We start from the raw sequence: 20748 nt of genomic DNA, 5'->3' as shown, positions 1-20748 counted from the left end.
ATTTAACTTTAAAAGATATACTAGCAAATCTGAAAAGTTAAGGAGATTTTTAAAATTAAATTTTATTAAGTATTTTAGATGAGTTTCAAATATTTCAAAGCTAAAGTATTAGAATTTGAATGACTATAAATTCAAATATTATTAGCATAGGTATTAAAGTTTCAATATTCTTAAAGTGTTTTTAAGGAAATGGTCAAAAATATAGTATTTTTTCATTGCTCCTTTAAATGCCTCCTATAATGGGTAGAATCTCAGCCATCTGGAGATGTGGTAAGAAAAGAAATTGAAGGAAGCAAAAGTTAGACAATATCTATTATACACACATATATCAAAATTTCACTTTAATATCAGACCTAATTGTAGTTGACTTGTTTCTACCAAAAAACAAATAAATCTAAATCTCTCATGTATATTTTTTCCTTGTTTTAAAATCTTTTATTATTCCCTTCAGGTGTTAGCTCTGGTATTTGTAAGAAAACTTATGGACTTTTTGTTTACCAAACGGGAACTCAGCTGGTTGGATGATTTAATGCCTGAGAGTAAGAAAAAGAAACTAGAAGATGCCGAAAAAGAAGTAAGTCAGAGAAAAATCAATATCTTATAAAGAAAAAGCAACATGTGCACAGTAACAGCTCTGTAGAATAAATTATTGTGTTTATCTTTAGTGATTACTAATAAGCACAGGTGGACTACTTTGAAAGATGAGTGTTTAAAATCATAAAGCTGAAACTTGAACAGAGAGAGCACATATCTTATATGAGCAAACTCTGGTGAAATATGCAAATACTTTGTACTTCATTATCCTTCGATTTATAAGGTTTATTTTTCTGATTCCTCCCCTTAGGATGGCAGAAACTTACTGATCCTTAACTGTTTCCAAATTGTGATCAAACAGTGATTGCTTTTTGGTTGAATATGTGAGAAGAAGAAAAAAGAGACATTATTACTGTTGATATTTTCCTAGGGAACAAAGTTTTAATCAAAAGATTCTAATTCTAATTAAAAGATAAAATTAGTTATTCTTGACATAGATTAAATGTTTAATAGGAAAGCATGTTGATCTGATTTGCTTTCATCACTTCTCAGCCTTTTGGCTAAGATCAAGTGTGATTTTCTTTCAAAGTGCTTTCAGTTCAGTTCAATCACTCAGTTGTGTCCGACTCTGCAACCCCATGAACTGCAGCACACCAGGCCTCCCTGTCCATCACCATCTCCCGGAGTTTACCCAAACTCATGTCCATTGAGTCGGTGATGCCATCCAACCATCTCATCCTCTGTCGTCACCTTCTCCTGCCCTCAATCTTTCAAAGTGCTTTAGGATTGAGTAAATATTGTTTGAGAAACTTTGGGGATTTTATTACTTTCGCAAACTACTGATTTATCCTATTCTGTTTTACATGTTAAAACAATTTAAGTTTTATGACATTTAAAATTCATGTATAAATCTGGATCCATTTTGAAGGCTAGTAGTCATAATATTTTTAAAGTATTGCAAAGAGTATAAATGAAAAAAAAAATGACCAGTACATCATTTAGCAGAATGACTGAGTCCATAAGTTGTAAAACAGAAAAACAAAATTTCTGTGTAACTAGAAATGAATTTGAAAGAAAATAGTTAGTGAGATTTGTGCATTATTCTCTCCATTTTTTCTTCTATAAAGCAGTCAGCAAATGTATTTAGTTTCCTCTCTGTGGTTTATTTTCTCAAGCCATGGGCATATTCCTCTTTCTTCTGGGGAATTTGTTTGCAAACATTTCAATGGTCTTAGGTTTTACTTAACCATTAGATGAGTCCAGATTAGGTCACGAAGTCTAATGGGATTTCTGCTCAGATGTTTCTACAAACATGCCTACATAATATGTGACTGGCATTTCTTCACTCTTCCATGGTGAAGAGATTTTCCTATATGTTGTAGAAGGCATACTTTGAATTATACTTCTAGCCACACTAAGGGAATGGCAAACCACTCCGGTATTCTTGCCTCAAGAACCTCATGAACCGTATGAGAAGTAATACTGATATAATGTTGAAAATGTCAATATAAAGTTATCAAGCTTCTTTATTTTTCTAAGGTTGATATACTTATATTTAAGTATGAGAATTTTTTTTTAAAATAGTGCTTTATTTTTCTGTTTTTTTCTAAGCTTTAACTACTTTTCTAAGTTTATACTCTCATTTAAGTGTGAGAGTTTTTTAATAGTGCTTTAACTAGGATATTTGGATAATCTGTATATGTTTTTAGGGCTTTATTAAAGGTTTGCTGTCATCCTCAGGTACTATTCAAGAAAAATGAAACAGAATTTGGTATAAAATAAGCGTAAATAAAGTTAACATGAGTATAGAAATATTAAAGGCTTAAACTATTCATACTTGACATAATTAAAATTTATTTAGGTTGAAAATAATTTCTAAGAAGTTTCAAATTCTAAGGAAGACAACTTTGAATACAAAACTCATTGACCACAAGGTTTTCCTTAGTTTCCCTGATAATGAGAATGTTAAGTATTCTGATGCTGCTGCTGCTGCTAAGTCGCTTCAGTCGTGTCCGACTCTGTGCGACCCCATAGACGGCAGCCCACCAGGCTCCGCCGTCCCTGGGATTCTCCAGGCAAGAATACTGGAGTGGGTTGCCATTTCCTTCTCCAGTGCATGAAAGGGAAAAGTGAAAGTGAAGTCGCTCAGTCGTGTCCGACTCTTAGCGACCCCATGGACTGCAGCCTACCAGGCTCCTCCATCCATGGGATTTTCCAGGCAAGAGTACTGGAGTGGGGTGCCATTGCCTTCTCTGATTCTGATGCAGTAACTTGTAAATGTAATTTTGCCTTATTTTCTTGTTTTGATTTCCTGTCAAATGTCTTTACTACCTCTGTAGGAATCAGCTAGCAACAGCCCTAGGCATACAATCATATCTTCTACAGCATTCATGTGATGCCATATCCATACCATGGAGCATTCTTGCCCTTCTAAAACTTTGTGAAAAGAAAAGTACCACGTATATAAAATTGTTGTCGTCTTTCAGTCACTAAGTTGTGTCCTACTCTTTGCAACCTCATGGACTGCAACACTCCAGGCTCCTCTGTTCTCCACTATCTCCTGGAGTTTGCTCAGATTTGTGTTCATCAAGTTGATGATGCTATCTAACCATCTCATTCTCTGCCACCCCCTTCTCCTTTTGTCTTCAGTATTTCCGAGCATTAGACTCTTTTCCAATGAGTCGGCTCTTCGCATCAGATGACCAAAGTATTGGAGCTTCAGCTTCAGCATCAGTCCTTCCAAAGAATATTCAGGGTTGATTTCCTTTAGGATTGACTGGCTTGATCCCTATGAATAGTATATACAATATATTATGCTTAATATTTCTTCCCTTTTTTCATTCAAAGAAGATTTCATATTCTTCCTTTATATGTCTGTGAAATAGGAGAAAACAAATTTGACAGTAATCATAAATGTATTAGAATATGCTACTTCCATTGCTGAGAACCATTCACATAGCTGCATATGTATGGTACTCATATGTATGTGTGCCATATGTCCATTTTGGAATTTAGTAACTTCAGATAGGCAGAGATGCTATAGAATGAGCTTCTAATCTTTTTACATTATAGACTCATTATATACCAATGGTTATTGACTGTTTTCTGATTATGTAGATAAAGAATTTAGAAGTAATTAATATTATAAAATCTCCTAAGTATTTTCTAAAAGGATTCAAAAAGAGATAAAGTATTTATTGAGGAAAAGTTACAGCTGTATCCTTCAGTTCAGAGTATGATAAAAAGTAAAGGAAAATGCCTTGCAATACATTAATCAGGTAGGTTTACAGACCTTTAAATTCTCAGTTAGATTAATATGATGTACTTTAATGTGATCCTCAGTACTTATAAAGAAACAAGTAAACCAATAATACAGTCATGAAATAATCCATAGTAGGACATTATAATATAGTTCTGACCAGCACAAAGAAAGATAATTCTACATTTGACAACTGGAGAGAGAAAGTATAAATTAAAGATACTAAATTTCTAACCTGGAATTAGTATTAAAAGTATATGATCAGTATAGACAGTAGGAAGATTTAAGAAGGATTATACTGAAACTAAAATTCTGGTTGATTTTCTACTTGGTAACCCAGATTTCGGTATTTCATTTGCTTGAGGCTTATGGACTCCATTGAAGAATGTTATCTTCCTGTAGCATCTTATACCAAGACCCAGTCTTCCAGGAGAAGGCTGGAGAAGACAATTATATGAATGTAGTAAATGAACAAGTTCTACCCAAGATGTTGCGTTTCTGCAATTACTTAGATTAATTGAGTAACTCTGATTGTGATCCGGAAAGATGGTAAACAGCAGAAATGTCTCAGCTCACTGAGATTTGAATTTTAAGTAGACTCACCTCTTGTCCTTTTGATGATAGTTACAAGCTTGTACCTTTATCTTTCAGGGCTTTACTATCAGTAGCCCACTTCTGGTCTTATGGCATTGAGAAAACATTAGTTTGACCTTAAAATTCAATAATGAGTTAAGCAGAATAAATAGCTACACAGGCCAGTCCAAGGTCGCAGAGCTTCTGTTCCAAATTTTCATGTACTTCATGCATATGCATATGCATATGGTTCAGTTTTTAGAAAGAAAGGATTATAATCAGGATAGAAATGAATATTGGAACCCTGACATTTTGCACATTGCTCTGTGTAAAGGGAAGACTGCAGAATCAAATTCTGGATGTCCAAATGTGCTCAGAGTACCAACACACTTTACTTCCTACTTCAGTATTCTCTAGGACATTGTACACATTTGACAAAAGGGCTGCTGATAAAGCAGAAAGCCCCAGCAGACTGTTTGCTCCTCAGTGAGGGAGGAGGAGGTTAATGTTAGATAAATCCTAGAAATCCAGCTCTGCTCAGTGATCATGGTATTGACATCTCTTGGTTTGTGGGAGGTTCACTCCAACATATATGCTATGGGGAAGAAAAGAAGGGGTGCAAGTGGGACTTACAATCTGTCTGAAGCAGGCTCGTGAACAAGGCCAAGATTATACATATTAGAGAGCATATCTTATGCTAAGAAAGATCAGAATCAGTTGTGGATTTAGAAAGCATGGCCTAATTATTGTACAGACAAATCTTACTTCTAGTTGAATCTCAGAGCAAGGCAAGCATATTATTCTTCCTCAAGCAGTGGTTTTCAAAGTGTGGTCCTAGGATCTCTGCTGTATCAGCCAACACCTGTCAACTTGTCATAAATCTGAATTCTTGGACCCTACTCCAGACCTACTGAATCAAAACTCTGGATATGGGCCCAGAAATCTGTGTTAACAAGACCTCCAAGGTGATTCTCATGAGTTCTGAAATTTGAGGTATGACCTTTCCTAAACCCCCAGACTCTGTATCACCAGAATATATTCCTCTAAATCCAGAGTTACTCTGTCAGAATTTTTTTATTTTACAATAATTTTGATAAGTCAATTAGAGAAACTGAATCAAATATGCTGATGAAAAACGTATGTTGCATCCATCTGTTTATATGAATTCTATATGGACTACTCCTCCTCCCTGTTTTTTTCTTTTCACTTTTCATTGTTCAAGTGAGTAGTTGTATGTATTGGCTCTTCTGCATATTGGAAGTCTTAAGGAATATCTCTTATAATACTTCATGGTTTACAAATAACTATAGGGGTATGTATGTATGTTTGTGTGTGTGTGTGTGATGTTTGCAGCATTATCTATTCTACTAGTAATTGAGGAAGGAGATGCTCAAGCACTTCTTGCATTCTGTTGCATTTCGTGTTCTCTTGCATGAAATTAAAGGGGTTGAACTTGATTTCTGAATTCCCTTCCATTTTTTAATATCTAAGAATTCTAAAATTGCTAAATGTTTTCTTTAATACTCTAGACACCTTTGTGAACATTTGAGCTGTTTGAGGACTCCTCCATAGATACAGACTTTACATGAAAAGTGGATACAGTAACATGCTATCTGTTTCACTAAAGGTAGAGCATTTGTTAGATATCATAATATATGAATTGTATTTTTTACACTATCACAAACCATAATTCAGATTCATGATCTAACTTTATATGTAAATCCTTCATCAAAACACACCACAATTTACCTCTGATTTTATTTTCCTTTTCTACTTAGCACAGGCCTTTCACCCCAGCCAGGCTAGTTGTTCGTTATTGTGAAAACATGTCTTATTTATTCCTACCTTTTATTATCCTGTTTCTTCCTACCTAAATTTCTTCCTTTCTATTACCAAACTGATCAAATGAGACTGGCCCAGATACCACTGCCTCTTGCTCTATTCTTTTTACAGTGATCCTTCTTGTCCTCTGAGAGTAAGGTTTATGACTCTCTTTTCATTGTTGTATGCCCAGTACCTAGCATTACAACCTGTCGTGAAATCATGCTTAATATGTATTTGCTTATTGGATTCCTGAATAGCTCCTGGATTATTCTTTTTATTCACTGTGTGCTTAGCACATGATACATACCCAGTAAATGTTTGAGTGCTATTGAAGAGATTCATTTTTAAGCCTCTATATTTCTGCTTTTTACTGGGTGTAGAATCAACTGTCCTTCACTTGTTTAGTATCCAAACAATGCTTTGGCTATCTAAATGAAAATTTGGTGTTCAAATCAGACTATGAACATTCCTATAGTCAAATTGGCAAAACCCCATCAAGTGCTCTTTGGTAAATTTTGATCATCATCCTTGTAGAGCTCAGCAGATTTTTGATGGACACTGTGTAAATGAAATGCTGAATGGAACTCATTTTAGGATATTTCAGACTAACAAAGTTAAGGATACCCAGTAAGCTTTTTGCTTTCTCTCTCTTTCCTTGTATGATGGAGATAAAAGAGGTTGTGATTGTCGTGACGGCTAGTGCCTGATTTGACTGCTCCTCCCCAGAAAGTCTCGATTTTTGGCTTCCTCACAGAGCTGCCTGGGATGCAGCCGGCCCTCTATCCCCAAGCTCTGGGGCCCACCCAGCTTCCTTCTGGCACTGAAGGCAGCGGCTGCTCCGCCACCCTTCTCTTCAGATAAGCATGGCTTGGAAATGCTATCTTTAGAGGTGATGAGTTTTTGTTTGGATAGAATTATGACTAGTATAAAGCCCACACATGCTAACAAGCCACAGAGTGCAAAATAATTATTGAAAGTAATTTGAGAGAAAAGTGGAAAATCATCTGAGGAAAAAAACAAAATTGTTCCTAAAGCTTTGATCCAATTTTTTGCTGTTAGATTGAATCTCGAGCCTTAGTTTTCTGCTGCCAGGTAACCCAGGCATTGATGGCACCGTTCTTCTCTTCAGCTGTGTTTTTTTTCCCCCAATTTTTACTCTTTATTAAGCCTTTCCACCTGGCTTCTTTACATTTTATTATGAGTTGGTCAGAAAAGATACTACATACCAATCTTACCTTTCAGTGGGCAACCAAGAAACGAATTACATTTTGCTTGTATTTGGTTTTACTTAAATAGCATTGGGGATTGCAGATTGTTTTCTCTTTATGTCCCTCCATGTGCATCATCAGGGCTTCCCTCATAGCTCAGATGGTAAAGAATCCACCTGCAATGCAGGAGACCCAGTTCGATTCCTGGGTCGGGAAGATCCGCTAGAGAAGGGATAGGCTACCCACTCCAGTGTTCTTGGGCTTCTCTTGTGGCTCAGCTGGTAAAGAATCTGCCTACAATGCGGGAAACTTGAGTTAGATCCCTGGGTTGGGAAGATCCCCTGGATAAGGGAAAGGCTACCCACTCCAGTATTCTGGCCTGGAGAATTCCACAGACTATATAGTCCATGGGGTCACAAAGAGTCGGACATGACTGAGAGACTTTCACTTTCACGTGTGCATTAAATAACCTTTTCTATAGAAAAAGTAATCTTTTCTTCCTGAAAGGATAAATGTGTTCTACCCATGGCCTCAATGATGTGCATATAAATTAATACGGTCCATGTTTCATTTCCATATATAGAAACTAATCCATTTGCAAGGCGTGCATCATTTTAGACTACAGATTAGCTCTGCACAAGTGCTTAAATATATAATTTCAAACCAATGATACTGTTTACTCACTTTGAATTAGTTCTGATGGTACCTCCACATAACATGGGGAACAGGCATAATACATAAGAAATAATATATATCTGAGAGGTCTTCAAAGAAAAATTTTCCTTGAAATGTAACAGAGAAAGAGAATAGAATAAACTCCCATAATGTAAAGGGATAACAGCTACATGCCGATAGTATCACAGAGTACAGATATAACACTGGGTTGGTTGGGAGGGCAGCTTCTAAGCAGAGAAATAGCAGATCCCATACAGTCCCCTGCCCTCTCCTTTATTACACAGCATAGGTTGGGCAGAGGTATTCTAAGGCCTAAGGCCTTAGGGCTAAGGGCTCAGCAGAGGCTGAGGGCTCAGCAGAGGGGAGCCTGCCTGGTCACAGGTTAGATGTGTACAGAGATCATTTCAAGAGTGAAAACGAGACCTGCCCCCACATTGCTTCATAAATTCATAGGCTAGCTGAAGAGGAGGTAGAAAACACCATTTCTTTAAGTAACAAGAAATATGGCAGTGGTTCTTCAGACTAGGCGGCATGCAAACTGAGGACCCTAGGAATAGTCTTGTATGCCAGGAAAAATGACATCAACCAAAGCTGATTTAGACCAGCCAAGCTTCTGCTAAGCTACTGAAAGAAGGAAAGCAATGACCCTCCAGGGCCTTCCTTTTTTTCTCTCTTCAGTTCCCATTTGGTCAGGAAAGTGACCTAGCTCTTCATCTCTCCACAACTTAAAATTTCATTTCTGGAGTTAGGGCCAATAATTCTAACAGTTTTAAATGGCCCCAAATAGTTCTCTAAACTTGAACATTCCTAATTGACCCATTTGAAAATAAATGCATGAAAAAGGAGCTATAATCTGTAGGTACTACATTTAATTTTTCGTACATGGAAAAAGGCTAATGATAACATTATTGTAAATTAAACTAGGGTATTTCAGTGCTACATAAGTTTATCTTCATCCCAAAGATACACTTTTAAGACATTTGTTGTTCAATTTCTAAGTTATGTCCGACTCTTTGTGACCCCATGAACTTCAGCACACCAGGCTTCCCTGTCCCTCACTATCTCTTGGAGTTTGCTCAAACTCATGTCCATTGAGTCTGTGATGCCATCCAACCATCTCATCCTCTGCTGCCTTCTTCTCCTTTTACGTTCAATCTTTCCCAGCATCAGGGTCTTTTCCAGTGAGTCAGCTCTTCTCATCAGGTGGCCAAGATATCAGAGCTTCAGCTTCAGCATCAGTCCTTCCAATGAATATTCAGGGTTGATTTCCTTTAGGATTAACTGACTTGGTCTCCTTGCTGTCCAAGGAACTCTCAAGAGTTTTTTCCAACACCAGTTTGAAAGCATCAATTCTTTGGCACTCAGCTTTCTTTATGGTCCAATTCTCACATCCATACATGACTACTAGAAAAACTATAACTTTGACTATATGGACTTTCTATATGAAGAAATGAATACATGAAACATTTCTACCCTTTGGAGAAGGGTGGAATATTGTGTTGAAGAAGAAATCTGAGGCCTAAAACAAAAGCTTATAATGAGTCTTAAGTGGAAAGTACTCCTGTGTTCTGGTCCATACAGGGAGATATCTTCTACTGTCTGTTACCAAGTCTCTAGAGTAGTGGTTCTCAAAGTGTGGTCTTCAGATCAGCATAATCAGCATCATCCAAGATGTGTACTTAGGCCCTACTCCAAATCGACTGAATCAGACTCTGGGAGGTGCAGTCCAGTAATCTATATGTTTAATAAACCTTCCAGGTGATTCTGGTGTAAACAAAAGTTTGAGAACCACTGCTCTAAATACATCTCTTGTTCTTTTCTAATAGAGCATTCTGGGAATGTAATTTCAACTTTACAATAATGAAAATGATTACCAATACATTTGTCCTTGTAAAATTTAGATTTTTGTTTTAATCTGCTTGGAAATTAACCATATTTTACATTGAATGACATGAAGGAGATTGTTGTTAGCATTTAAATTGCTTTGTGGTATGAGACTCTCATTAATTACTTCTGTTCTTGGTAGCTGATGCTTTATTGAAAGGACCTGTGCTAGCATTAATAAATGCAAGCAAAGTGGAAGGTTCTGAGGTTAATGAGATAGTGAAATATTAATTTCTGTTTCTTCTTTAATGTAAAATGGAGGCTCATTGGATTCACATTGTATATTTTACATTTGTCTTTCCAGGAAGAACAAAGTATGCTAGCTATGGAAGATGAGGGCACAGTACAACTCCCACTGGAAGGGCACTATAGGTAAGATATAAATGTAAAAACACACCAATTGGAGTAATGTAATATGTTGTTATATGCGCTACTTGAGAATTTCATATGTGTGGATTCCTACTGAGGTTTGTTGAAGTTGTGTTAGAGTGGAAAGAACTAAAACTGGGTGTTAGATTATCCTGCCCCAGTTCTGCCACTAGAAGTTCTGCCACTAGAAGCCGTGTGACTCTGGCTAAGTAGCTTAAAATGAAGTGAGGTGGGAAACTGTTCTCTTAGGTCTTGTATTTTATAATGAGCATGAAAGTTCTTTCATATTCTCTTTAAGTAGCACCTGAAGACAGATTAGTATTCAATTCTGGAATAAATAAGTTAGGTATTCACTAAAGCCATCACATGTAAATGTTTGAACTCTGGGAAAAACATAGGATTTACCCCTACTGAAAGACACTTCCAAAGAGATAATCTATTTCCTGAATTGAAGAATTCAGTTATACTAGTAATTTTAGGAAATATTTATGTAACTCTCCAAAATATGCTAATCTTCTTCATGCACAGAGACATAGCAAAAAAAAGCAAATGCCTCTAAGTTATAATAAAAATGTTTGAAAGTATTTGGCAAAAAATTATATATATATGATCCCAAAGTGCTTAAGGATAATTTAGGGCCATGCCAAGAAAAAAGCATAGAAGGCTTTTGACTAAGGAGGGAATTTTTCATAGCATTAAAAAAATAGGAGTGGATCTTCAGGGTCTGACTGTAAGATCGTATGTCCTAGATATAAAAAATACAATTATCATCTACCACTTAAGAGTGAGCACAAGTACAAGTACAGAAGACATTTTTCCCTTTCTTGCTCTTTCTTTTTTTTAAATAATATTTAAGTTTTAAAATCCTGTTGATTGTTTAGTTGAATCAGCATATTCTCAACTGTATTCTATAGAAATCTGCCTAGTTTCCTGTGGTACCCCTCTTAAAAGGATTTTGTGGTTTAATAAGTCTGAAAAATGTTCTATACCACATTCAGTTTAGAACGTCACAATGCACACTGGCATATTAGAGAATCTAACTAGTATTGGCATTTTTTTAAAAAGTTTAACTTTGTTGTAGCCAGCATTTTTTAAACTCTTTTGCTCACAAGACTCTTTTTCACATAATGTTATGAAAAACTTGTATTCTCCATGACTCTTTTGGAAAGTAGTTGATCTCATTCTTTGTTACCAAGGGCTGGATGAATGAGAGGTATTAAGGAACACATGTCCAGATTAGGAAGGAAGGAGCCTGTGAGAACTGTTTTGCTCCAGACTCTCAGTGTTCCTCTTAAAAATTTAATTTGTTGCCCTCTTGTGAATATCCACAATGAGGGGTATGAGAGGTCAGTTTAGGATTTCTGTAGAACATGACTTTTTCCATAGCAGAGTATCATTTTTACCTGTGGTAGAAGAGAGTACTGATTTCTCACACAATGAAACTTTCTTTGGTTTGGCCTGTGTTTTATCTCTGTTGATACTTGGTTGCCTTTCTGGCCCTGGGAATGTTTTAGAGAGTTCTAAATGGACTTATAATTGGTGCAGTTTTAAAATGTAAAAAAAAAAAAAATGAATCCAGCATAGTTACAGGCCCTAATATTAGAGGCTCCCCCAGCCACTGAATAAAATATTTGTTGAGTGGATACCAAATGTCAGACTTTGTCTGGGTCATGGCGAAACAGCAGGAGACCAATGTTCAAGAATCCTTGTTCTCATGAAGCTTGCATTCAAGTAGAATAGAGGTGGGGGAGACAGAAAATACATAAATGAACAAGTAATATAGTATAGTATTTCAAATGGTGAAAAATGAAACAAAAACACAAAGCAGAAAGAGGGATGAAGTTGCTATGGGGAGATGGAAACAGAAATTTTAAATAAAGCAGTCAACAAAGGCGTATTGGAGCAGGTGACATTTGAACTAAGAATGGAAAGGGTTATTTATGTTTGGTTGGCCAAAATGTTTGCTTGGGTTTTTCCTTAAGTTATGGAAAAACCCTGACACACTTTCAGCCAAACCCATACCATGTAAAGGAACATTATAGGCAGAGGAAGAGTGACTACAAGACCCTGAGGGAGCAACAAGCCTGTAGGGTCCCAGGACAATCAGGAAGCTGTTGCACTGTAGCTGGAGAGGAAAGAGCAGGGGTGTTAATAGCAGAAGGTAAAGTTGTAGGGGAAGCAAGCAAGGGGACAGAGCCTTATAGTCCATCTACTGGGCTTTTACTTTGAATGGGTGGGAGCCACTATGGATCCTGAGCAGAGGGGTGGTGAAGTGCTATGCTGGGCTATGAATATAGGGACAAGAGGCCCAGCAGTGAATATGCAGAACCTAAATTCCGTCATTGGGAAAGAATTAGGAAAACTGTACCCCAAAACAGTTTCTGTGTAACTAGAATCTTTCATTTAGATTTTTATTTTTCATAGTTGTGAAATTGTTTGGAGAGAACAATTATTAATAATACTTAATTTTTAACTATCAAAAATACTGTACAGAGGCATAATACTGTCCTGTATTTAGTGTCTATGGATAGATAACTGCAGTTTCTTATTTAATGTTTATTATCTCATTTTGGGTAAACTCCTATCTAGAGATGATCCATCTGTGATCAATATTTCTGATGAAATGTCAAAGACTGCCTTGTGGAGGAACCTTCTGATTACTGCCGATAACTCAAAAGATAAGGAGTCAAGCTTTCCTTCTAAAAGGTTTGAATTCTAAAATAATGTGAATTTGTACTGAACCCAGTCATTTAATGACATGACTCCATGAGCAAAAGAATAGTATTGGTTTCCATTTAATTTAGTTCTAAAATATTTCAGAAAATTAAAAAGTGGTTAGAAATCACAAAGATCCCATTTGTTGGTATGTTTTCAATATCTCCCTTTCAAATTAAAAGCTCACTCCAAAACTATGACAGTGGGGAGAAGTAGGGCTATAAATGAGTTTCAATGCAGGACATTTTTGGACATTCATTTTGGCCCAATCTTTGACAGTAGGATTTTAGTGTATTCCTTCATCATCCACTTCTTAGGACCCCCTTAGATGTCTGACCATATTTTGCATTCTCCTGTTGTTCTTTTTAAAACCCATATGGCACCTGCAATTGTAATTTTGTATTTAGTTTATTTCCAGTCCCTTATTCCAGCCCTGAAAAATCTTCCCTAACCTTTTTACCCCAAAACTTTCAGCTCCAGAAAGTTTTATGCATTTTTCTTCTCTGTATGCAAACATTACATACAACTCCTATAGCTGTGGATGACAGTTTTAAATGCATGAGGTGGGAAGAATGTGTTCTTAAATACCAAGAGTCATCACAAGATTTCCAAAATACATTTTCCAGAATTTATAAGTAAGAGTTCAAACCATCTTGTCTTCTTAGATGTTGATCTGAAGAAAAATCTTTGTGTTATGCTAATATTTCTTCTTATTAAGAGAGACTGAGGGATTTGGAACAGTGTTTAATTATTAATTTCCTTTATTTTCATGACCTTAAATTAACTTTTTCTACTTAATTTTTTATATTACATTTTTTGTCATAAGCTCCCCTTCCTAATCACTCTAGAAGCTGATTTCCCAAAGGTAAGAACCTTTCCCTCAAACCTATTCCTTGGTTGCATTTCCTTTTGTTAAGTGGTGTCTTCCAGAAACCTGGTCAGCCTATGTTCTTTGTGTGAGTTTTGGGGAGGCAAAAGGCATGGAAAGTCTTGGGCTTAGGTCCAGTATCAGACTGTCTACAGTGTTCCTAAAACTACAAAGCTCTTTAAGAGGGTTTGCAACTTGAGTACTTTTTTTCCCCACGTGACTTATACAAATGCATCATATATAAATCAATAAATCTCATAAAACTGTATTTTGTAATAACATCAGACTTCTATATTGGAAAAAGAAAATTTATCCCTTGAATTAAGAAATTGCAAAGCTGAGAGCTTCCATTTACCATGCCTCCAAAACTGCAAGCTTTATCTTCATGAGAAGTATTTGGAAGCATGGGTTAGAAGAAGAGGCAACATTAAACTTAGAGACTATCTCTTGTTGCTGATTTTTGTCACCCCAAAATGGCATGCTGCTTCAGTGTCATATCTATGTCAAACAGCAGTGGATGTGCAGAGAGCCTAGGGGTCTTCACCCCATAAAGCTGGGGATTACTTCCATTTCTCTCTTGCTCTCTCTCCCCCTCCTTCTCCCTCTTTCTCCCCATCTCCCTCTCTTTCCCTCCTTCACATACCTCCAACACTTGTTCCAAAAGTTACTTGACAGGTTCTTTCAAAGACTTCTGGTTGATATTTTCTGTCTTTTAACAGGGCTTTAAAATCTTCATGTATTTCTTTGCTTGGCTCAAGTGGAAGTAGTATTTTATTCTAAGCCATGCTTGATCTTCCTTTCCCAAAGATCCCTGCTGCAGTTTTATAGAGTCATCCTCACAGTAACTCTGTTTTGCTAGAAGTCTTGGAAGAAAATCAGAGTCATGAGAAGGGTAGTTTCTCAAACATATTGAAATATATGCTTGGGGACCCTTTCTCATTAAAAATATGGCATTTCTCTGATTTTTAAAAATGTGAACCCCAAGTTTATGAGCTCAAAATAAAATTCCAGGCATGAGAATATGTGGAAAATTTGAGGCAATCAAATTTAGAGATTGCTTTTCTTCCTGCAATATAGATGAAAACGCTTTCCCTATTTTCCTTTGGTTCAAGCAGCAGTTTTATGTCATGATATTTTAGGTACCCCTTAAAGTAAATGTCATGTGATGCTTTCCACCAGATAAATTCAATTGTTTAAAATATCTATATCAGATTACTTCTCACAGTAGATTAATTCTAGTGAACAATGTACCATGCTTAAAAGCAGATCCAATTTTAAATAGATCATCCTTTATATTTTCATATAACCACTTTTTTTTTCTTATTCTTTGAACATATGTTCCCACTAGCATAAGATTCAAACTATTGTGGAGTGAAAGTTTGCCCAGTTTTCTTTACCTTTAAATGTGATAAAAATCTGTAGCTTTCCATGTGATAAAATGTCTATTGGTTAGTGATTAATGTCTTCGTAACAGTGGAAACTGGCAGAAAGAGTGTGGCTTCTAGAAATCCTAAAACCACCAATACTATTAACAGCAACACTCTCCCAAAACCACTGCTCTCTCTTGGTATCTGTTGAAGGCACTGCAGTTTGATGACTAGGAACTGCAGAAATGCTATACCTGCTAGAGAATCCATTGACAAGAAAAGCCCTAAAGACCAGCTTCCCAGGGTCTGTCTCTCGAGACCTAAGCTCGCTTCCCAGGGTCTCCGACACCCCAGCCCTAGTTGTTTCTCTCCTGTTCCCCCTATGGGCCCTAATGCCTATCAGAGAAGCCTAGATACCTTCTTCTGAGTGGCATTTGGAATAGCGGTTATATTTTCTCCATTATTTCATTTACTTTATTGTCTAAAAAAATTCATCCAGTTTATCTGAAAGAAGGATCTAAGAACTGACTGTGGGCTCTACCGCATCTGTGGAGTGTCTAATCTGATCCTAGTTCAACAGCGCTATACAAACCCGTGACAAGCTCCTCCACAGCTTATTTAAATGAACTGGTGAAAACTGGTCCCATTAAAAACCGCATTGACTCAGAGTAGGTGGCAACTGCTCTGATAGACTGACACCCAAGAGCAGCATTTCTTGGGCAGGTACCTGGCAGCACTTGGTTTTGTTTTGGTGGCAGAGACGGGGTCTAGGGACTCTCTCTCTGCTTTCCTCTATCCCTCCACCACACCCCACTCTGTGTTGGATGCTTCTTCGCGCTGTTTTGCTAGGCCTCAGCCCTCTCACAACTGCTTGGTAAACCTTGTGTATATCAGCTATTATGGTGTCATTGACAAATAACAGTTTCATAGCTTGCTTGGCAGCATGAAGGTAGTGGGTCATGTTTTGCCCTCTCATGAAATATGACTTCCGTATGTTTTGTCTCATTCATCTTGTGTCCCCTGATCCTTATAGAGTACCTGGTATATAATAGATATGCAATATGTGTTTATTGTGGTAGCATGTAATAGATATTATATAAATTTAATACATACATGTAATGTATTTGTTACAATGGAAGTTTAAAATTGATTGGCATACTGAAAATGATGTAGCAAGGAATAGAGTAATAGCCATGCACTAAGAAGATTCAAGTCAATAATATTTTTCATAGAAGTCTTGAGCGAGTTTTAAAATTTTTCCTTCATTGATGAAATCTGACCTGATACAAAAACTACTGGTTTTAAAGAGCAGGGCGGGTAGGGAAGGGGGAAGCCCAATTATTTAATTGGTTATTGTTTTGTCACAAACAACCAGTATGACCAAAGCAGGATATCAGAAGGAAGCATGTCTGTGAATGAAATTGACATTCTGAATGGCTCTTTTTTTGGTGGTGGTGGTGGTTAATGGTGCTGTGGGAGTTTGCTCATTTATCAAAAGGTTATGGAGCATAGTGCACACGGGAATTGTGCATGTGTAGAGACCAGTATGTCTCTGTCTCCACAGTCTCTCATAGATAGAATGTGCTTTTCTATCTTTCAAAAGGTAGAGCTCACTGGAATTGAGACTGTTAGCCTCAGGATTCTGGTATTCAAGCTGCAAGAAAATGAGAGGCCATTTAGTCCAAAACTAATTGACAGATGAGGAAACCAAGTCCCAGATAAATTAAATAACTAGTCTAAGGTCACATAGCTGCTTCTTTGCTTCCAGAACTTAATGTCATCATCTGACTCTAAGCCCAGGGCTTCTTCCACTGCTCTATGCTGCCCCTTTTCATTGGCTTTGTTTGCCAGAAGAGATTGGGAGTCAGGTAGTCCCCAGGGAAAAGTTAATTTGGAAAGTAGGGTAGCAGACACTTGTCATCTGAAAGGAACTTAAAAGTAGAAGAAAGTGAGTCATGCAGATAGAGCAGTTAAAAATACAGAGTTAAGCCTCTCAACACATCATGTGCACACTGTCATCTTTTCCCATGGAAGGAGAAAAGAAAAGAGAAAAAGTTGCTTTGCTCTGACCTGTAAGGAGTGTGTGCTGTGAAGTGTGGCAGGCACAAACCCGGGTGCCATAGACACCCGCTCACACCAGCTCTCAGTGCTGGCAGCGTGCCACAGATGGCAGAAGCTCCAGCACTTCTTACCTGATGGCGCCGGGTGGTGGTGACAACTGAGAAGGGCTGTTTCTAGCTTGAATTGGAGGAAAAAACAATTTAAAAAACACATTCTTAGAATGTGTCTAAGTTATTGACCAGTAAGAAAGCTGCACAGGAAGCCCCGTAGGAGAAAGGGGGTTTTAACTGTCACTTTTTTACTTAGAGGAGAGTTATATAAAACCAAGGGTTTCCCCACCATCAACCATTTCATAGTTATATTGAGCCAAAATTAGCACTAAAAATGTATGGGTTCTTGCAGCTGAGGGACCCAAAGGCTGACTGTGGGTTGCCCTCGAGTCAGCAGCAGGAGAGGCCAGGGAGAGGCCTCAGTGTGGGGCTCGCCTGTGCCGGACATGGTTGGGAGGGAGCCGAGCTGCCCTCTGGAGCATGTGCTGTTGGTGTGAGCTTCATGTGTGTCAGCACGTTATTTGAATTTTGCATAAAAACTGTCAACTCGAGATTAGGTAAAGTGTGCATTGGGAAAATATTTTTTAAAAAAATGAGAGAGTCATATTACCAGGTTGCCCACTGATAAAGTTAATTGGAGAATAGTAAAAACAGAAGCCACTTGGGAATGGGTTTGTTCCAAAAGGAGTGAGGTGAAACATGATTCCTCTAATGGACAGGAGGAGTTCGTGAGGAGATGGCATAGGTGTTTGGAGGGCAGTGTGCAGGGTGACCGGGTCCTCCAGACCAGCGGAGGCATGCCTGTTCCCCTGACAACAATGCAGTTCTCACGCAAGATCAGAATCCAGTCTGTTCACAAAGGATGCGCCACTTGCAGCAGGGCCCAGAAATACCTACTGCGACATCTTGTTTATGTCATTCATGTACAGTGCTATCTTAAGACAGGGAGGGGCATGACTGGCATTTGCAACAATCATCAGTGATTCATTTGGCCAAATGAGGACCATGGTATTAATCTTGCATGCTTTGGGAGCTGTTTTTAAAATGTCTGGTTTTGTTTTTTTAGTTTCTGTTTTTTAAATTTCCCTTTTTCTGCAGTTCTTGGTTTCTACCTCACTGAATGCAGAGGATTTTAATCGTTGCTATCTATCGATGCTTCACAGAATGAAAAAGCAATGCCTAAGGGCCCTTGTGGTCATTGAAATTGATGGGTTTTGTGTCTGAATGAGGTCTTCCAGGGGCCTCATTGGATTGAAGTAATACATTTCTCCTTTTTCCCCTGTAGCATTGAAAGCCGAAAAGAGAAGAAAGCTGACTCAGGGAAAGGTGTTGACAGGGAGACTTGTCTTTGACTGATCTTCACTTTATTTTTTACATATATAAGAGAAGAGTGCCACAGTTATTCATAAAACTGCTTTGATCATGTATTATAAATTCTGTCTTTCATCTCAAATCCACCTTCATACTGTAAGTAGTGCAATACTTGTTTCATTACTGTGTTTAAACTTCTGAACAGTGAGACACCCTTGTGAGCATATACAAAAGCTAATGCAAGAATCTCTGTGTTCCTTGCTGTATTTTAGACATTTGTAAACACTAGATTCTCATTGTCAGTTTTACGAGAGCAATAGCTTTCTTAAAGAGATAAGTCATATTTACCTAGTTTGTATTTTCCTACTTAGGGACCTGAAGATACATGATAATTTCATTCAGAAGAATTTTGGAAGGTAGTCTTACTTCTTTTTATTTTTTATAGCTTAGCATTAGTGACTTATTTCAAAATACCCAAATCAAAAAGTTAGTTTGAAAGCATTTTTAACAATTGTATTTATGCATTTCCTTGATTTAATATGATATTTAATACTTAAGAATTTATATGTAACTAAAACTTAAAGTCATTTTGAAAAATATATGTGGAAACCTATTCACAACTTGTTTAAAAGAATCCGATTCTAATGCAAAGAACCAAGTAGTATTTGCTTAATATTCAAGTTTTGATTACATGATCAAATACTAGGCTTGTATGAAATGCTTTAGAAAAACTTTGTAGGTTTTGTGAGATTTTCAATATAAATCTTTATCAGAAATATACTGTTAAATTTATCTCCCATTGACAGCAAGTCTTTTCCAAATAAGCCTATTATATACATACTTATGGAATGCCACGTGGTGAGTCATTGTATGTGAAATTCCACTCCTGTACATTTATTCCACTGCTAAAGGTCATGGACTGCTTAATGCTGCTTCTGAATCATGTTCTAATGTTAGACTAACGGTCTCCAATTGTCTTTTTTTTTTCTGCAGAGCTCTTTTCCACTTCTTAACTAAATGCATGTTGTAGAAAAATGATCTTTTAAATGAAAATCTCAGATTCTGTTTGAGAGGCTTCTATAGATATTTCAGTCTATATGAAATAATTCATCTTTACTAAGTTTATACAAGAGGAAGGAAAGTATAGAATTTTTGAGTCACGTGAGTTAATAAAGGTGAAATCTCATAGTACTCTTGTTTCCTAAGAATTCAATGATCATCAACCTTATAATCTTCCATGTCTGGTTTTGCAATAATTCAGAGCATTGTGGCTTTTGCAAACTATTTATTAATAGTCTGAGTATAAATGTACATGAAAGTGAAAAAAAAACAACACAGATCCTCTTGTGATTAAGCTTATGAAGGAAATAAACAACAGGGCCTCCACTAGGTTCAACATTTTGATACCTTCTGTAAAATTCCCCTCACAATTTTTCAAGGAGCCATTTCTTCAATGGCACATAAGCCTAAAAAATATAAGAAGAGTTTTCAGTTAATAAAGTCTGTGTTTATAAATGCCAAGGAAAAACTACAGAAACTTTCCATTCCAAATGCATTGCCTTTGTGTATTTTATAATACAGACACTAGATGTAAACATTCCTATTGTTTTATGAGTTAGACTAGCTGTACATGTCAGTCAGTCCCAAAAGCAGCCTTCTAGTGTTTTAATATATTAATAACTATTCTGTTTAAGATGATCATAGTGAATTAAAATCTTCAGATGATCAGCGATTTGAATAAGCACTCATATCCAATGAAATTCTGTATTTCTGAGTACTTTTATAGTCATTTTGTTCTTGTGTGAATTTTAATGCTATCCCTATGTTAATCTTAATATTTTGAAATCATATAAAATATAAGAAAAGCATAGTGTTATATATTTCCTCCTAATTTCAGATTCCTGGTCAAAATTATTGAATATCTTGAATGTAATTTATTGCAAAGTTTAAGTAATGTGTAAATGTGACTAGGATATTGTGTTTTTCACAACTCAGACATGTTATGTGGAAATAAATATTTATCCTAACTAATTTCCTTGCACATTTTAAA

At 36.8% G+C, this 20748-nt stretch overlaps 1 protein-coding gene across 2 annotated transcripts in view; it reads left to right on the top strand.

Moving 5' to 3' along the window:
* SLC4A10 (solute carrier family 4 member 10) overlaps positions 1–20748 on the top strand; it is a 450611-nt gene extending 429863 nt beyond the window's left edge. For both annotated transcript variants that reach the window (XM_081581599.1, XM_081581598.1), the window contains 4 exons: positions 452–574; positions 10262–10329; positions 12916–13032; positions 18673–20748. In XM_081581599.1, the coding sequence (XP_081437725.1) occupies positions 452–574; positions 10262–10329; positions 12916–13032; positions 18673–18739 (375 nt within the window). In that variant the 3' untranslated portion in view covers positions 18740–20748. The remainder of the gene's footprint in view (positions 1–451; positions 575–10261; positions 10330–12915; positions 13033–18672) is intronic.

This window comes from Giraffa tippelskirchi, chromosome 3 (assembly GCF_054371585.1).
Source record: "Giraffa tippelskirchi isolate mGirTip1 chromosome 3, T2T-mGirTip1v1.2.pri, whole genome shotgun sequence".
Classification (NCBI taxonomy): domain Eukaryota; kingdom Metazoa; phylum Chordata; class Mammalia; order Artiodactyla; family Giraffidae; genus Giraffa; species Giraffa tippelskirchi.
This window is presented reverse-complemented; position numbering and strand designations above follow the sequence as displayed.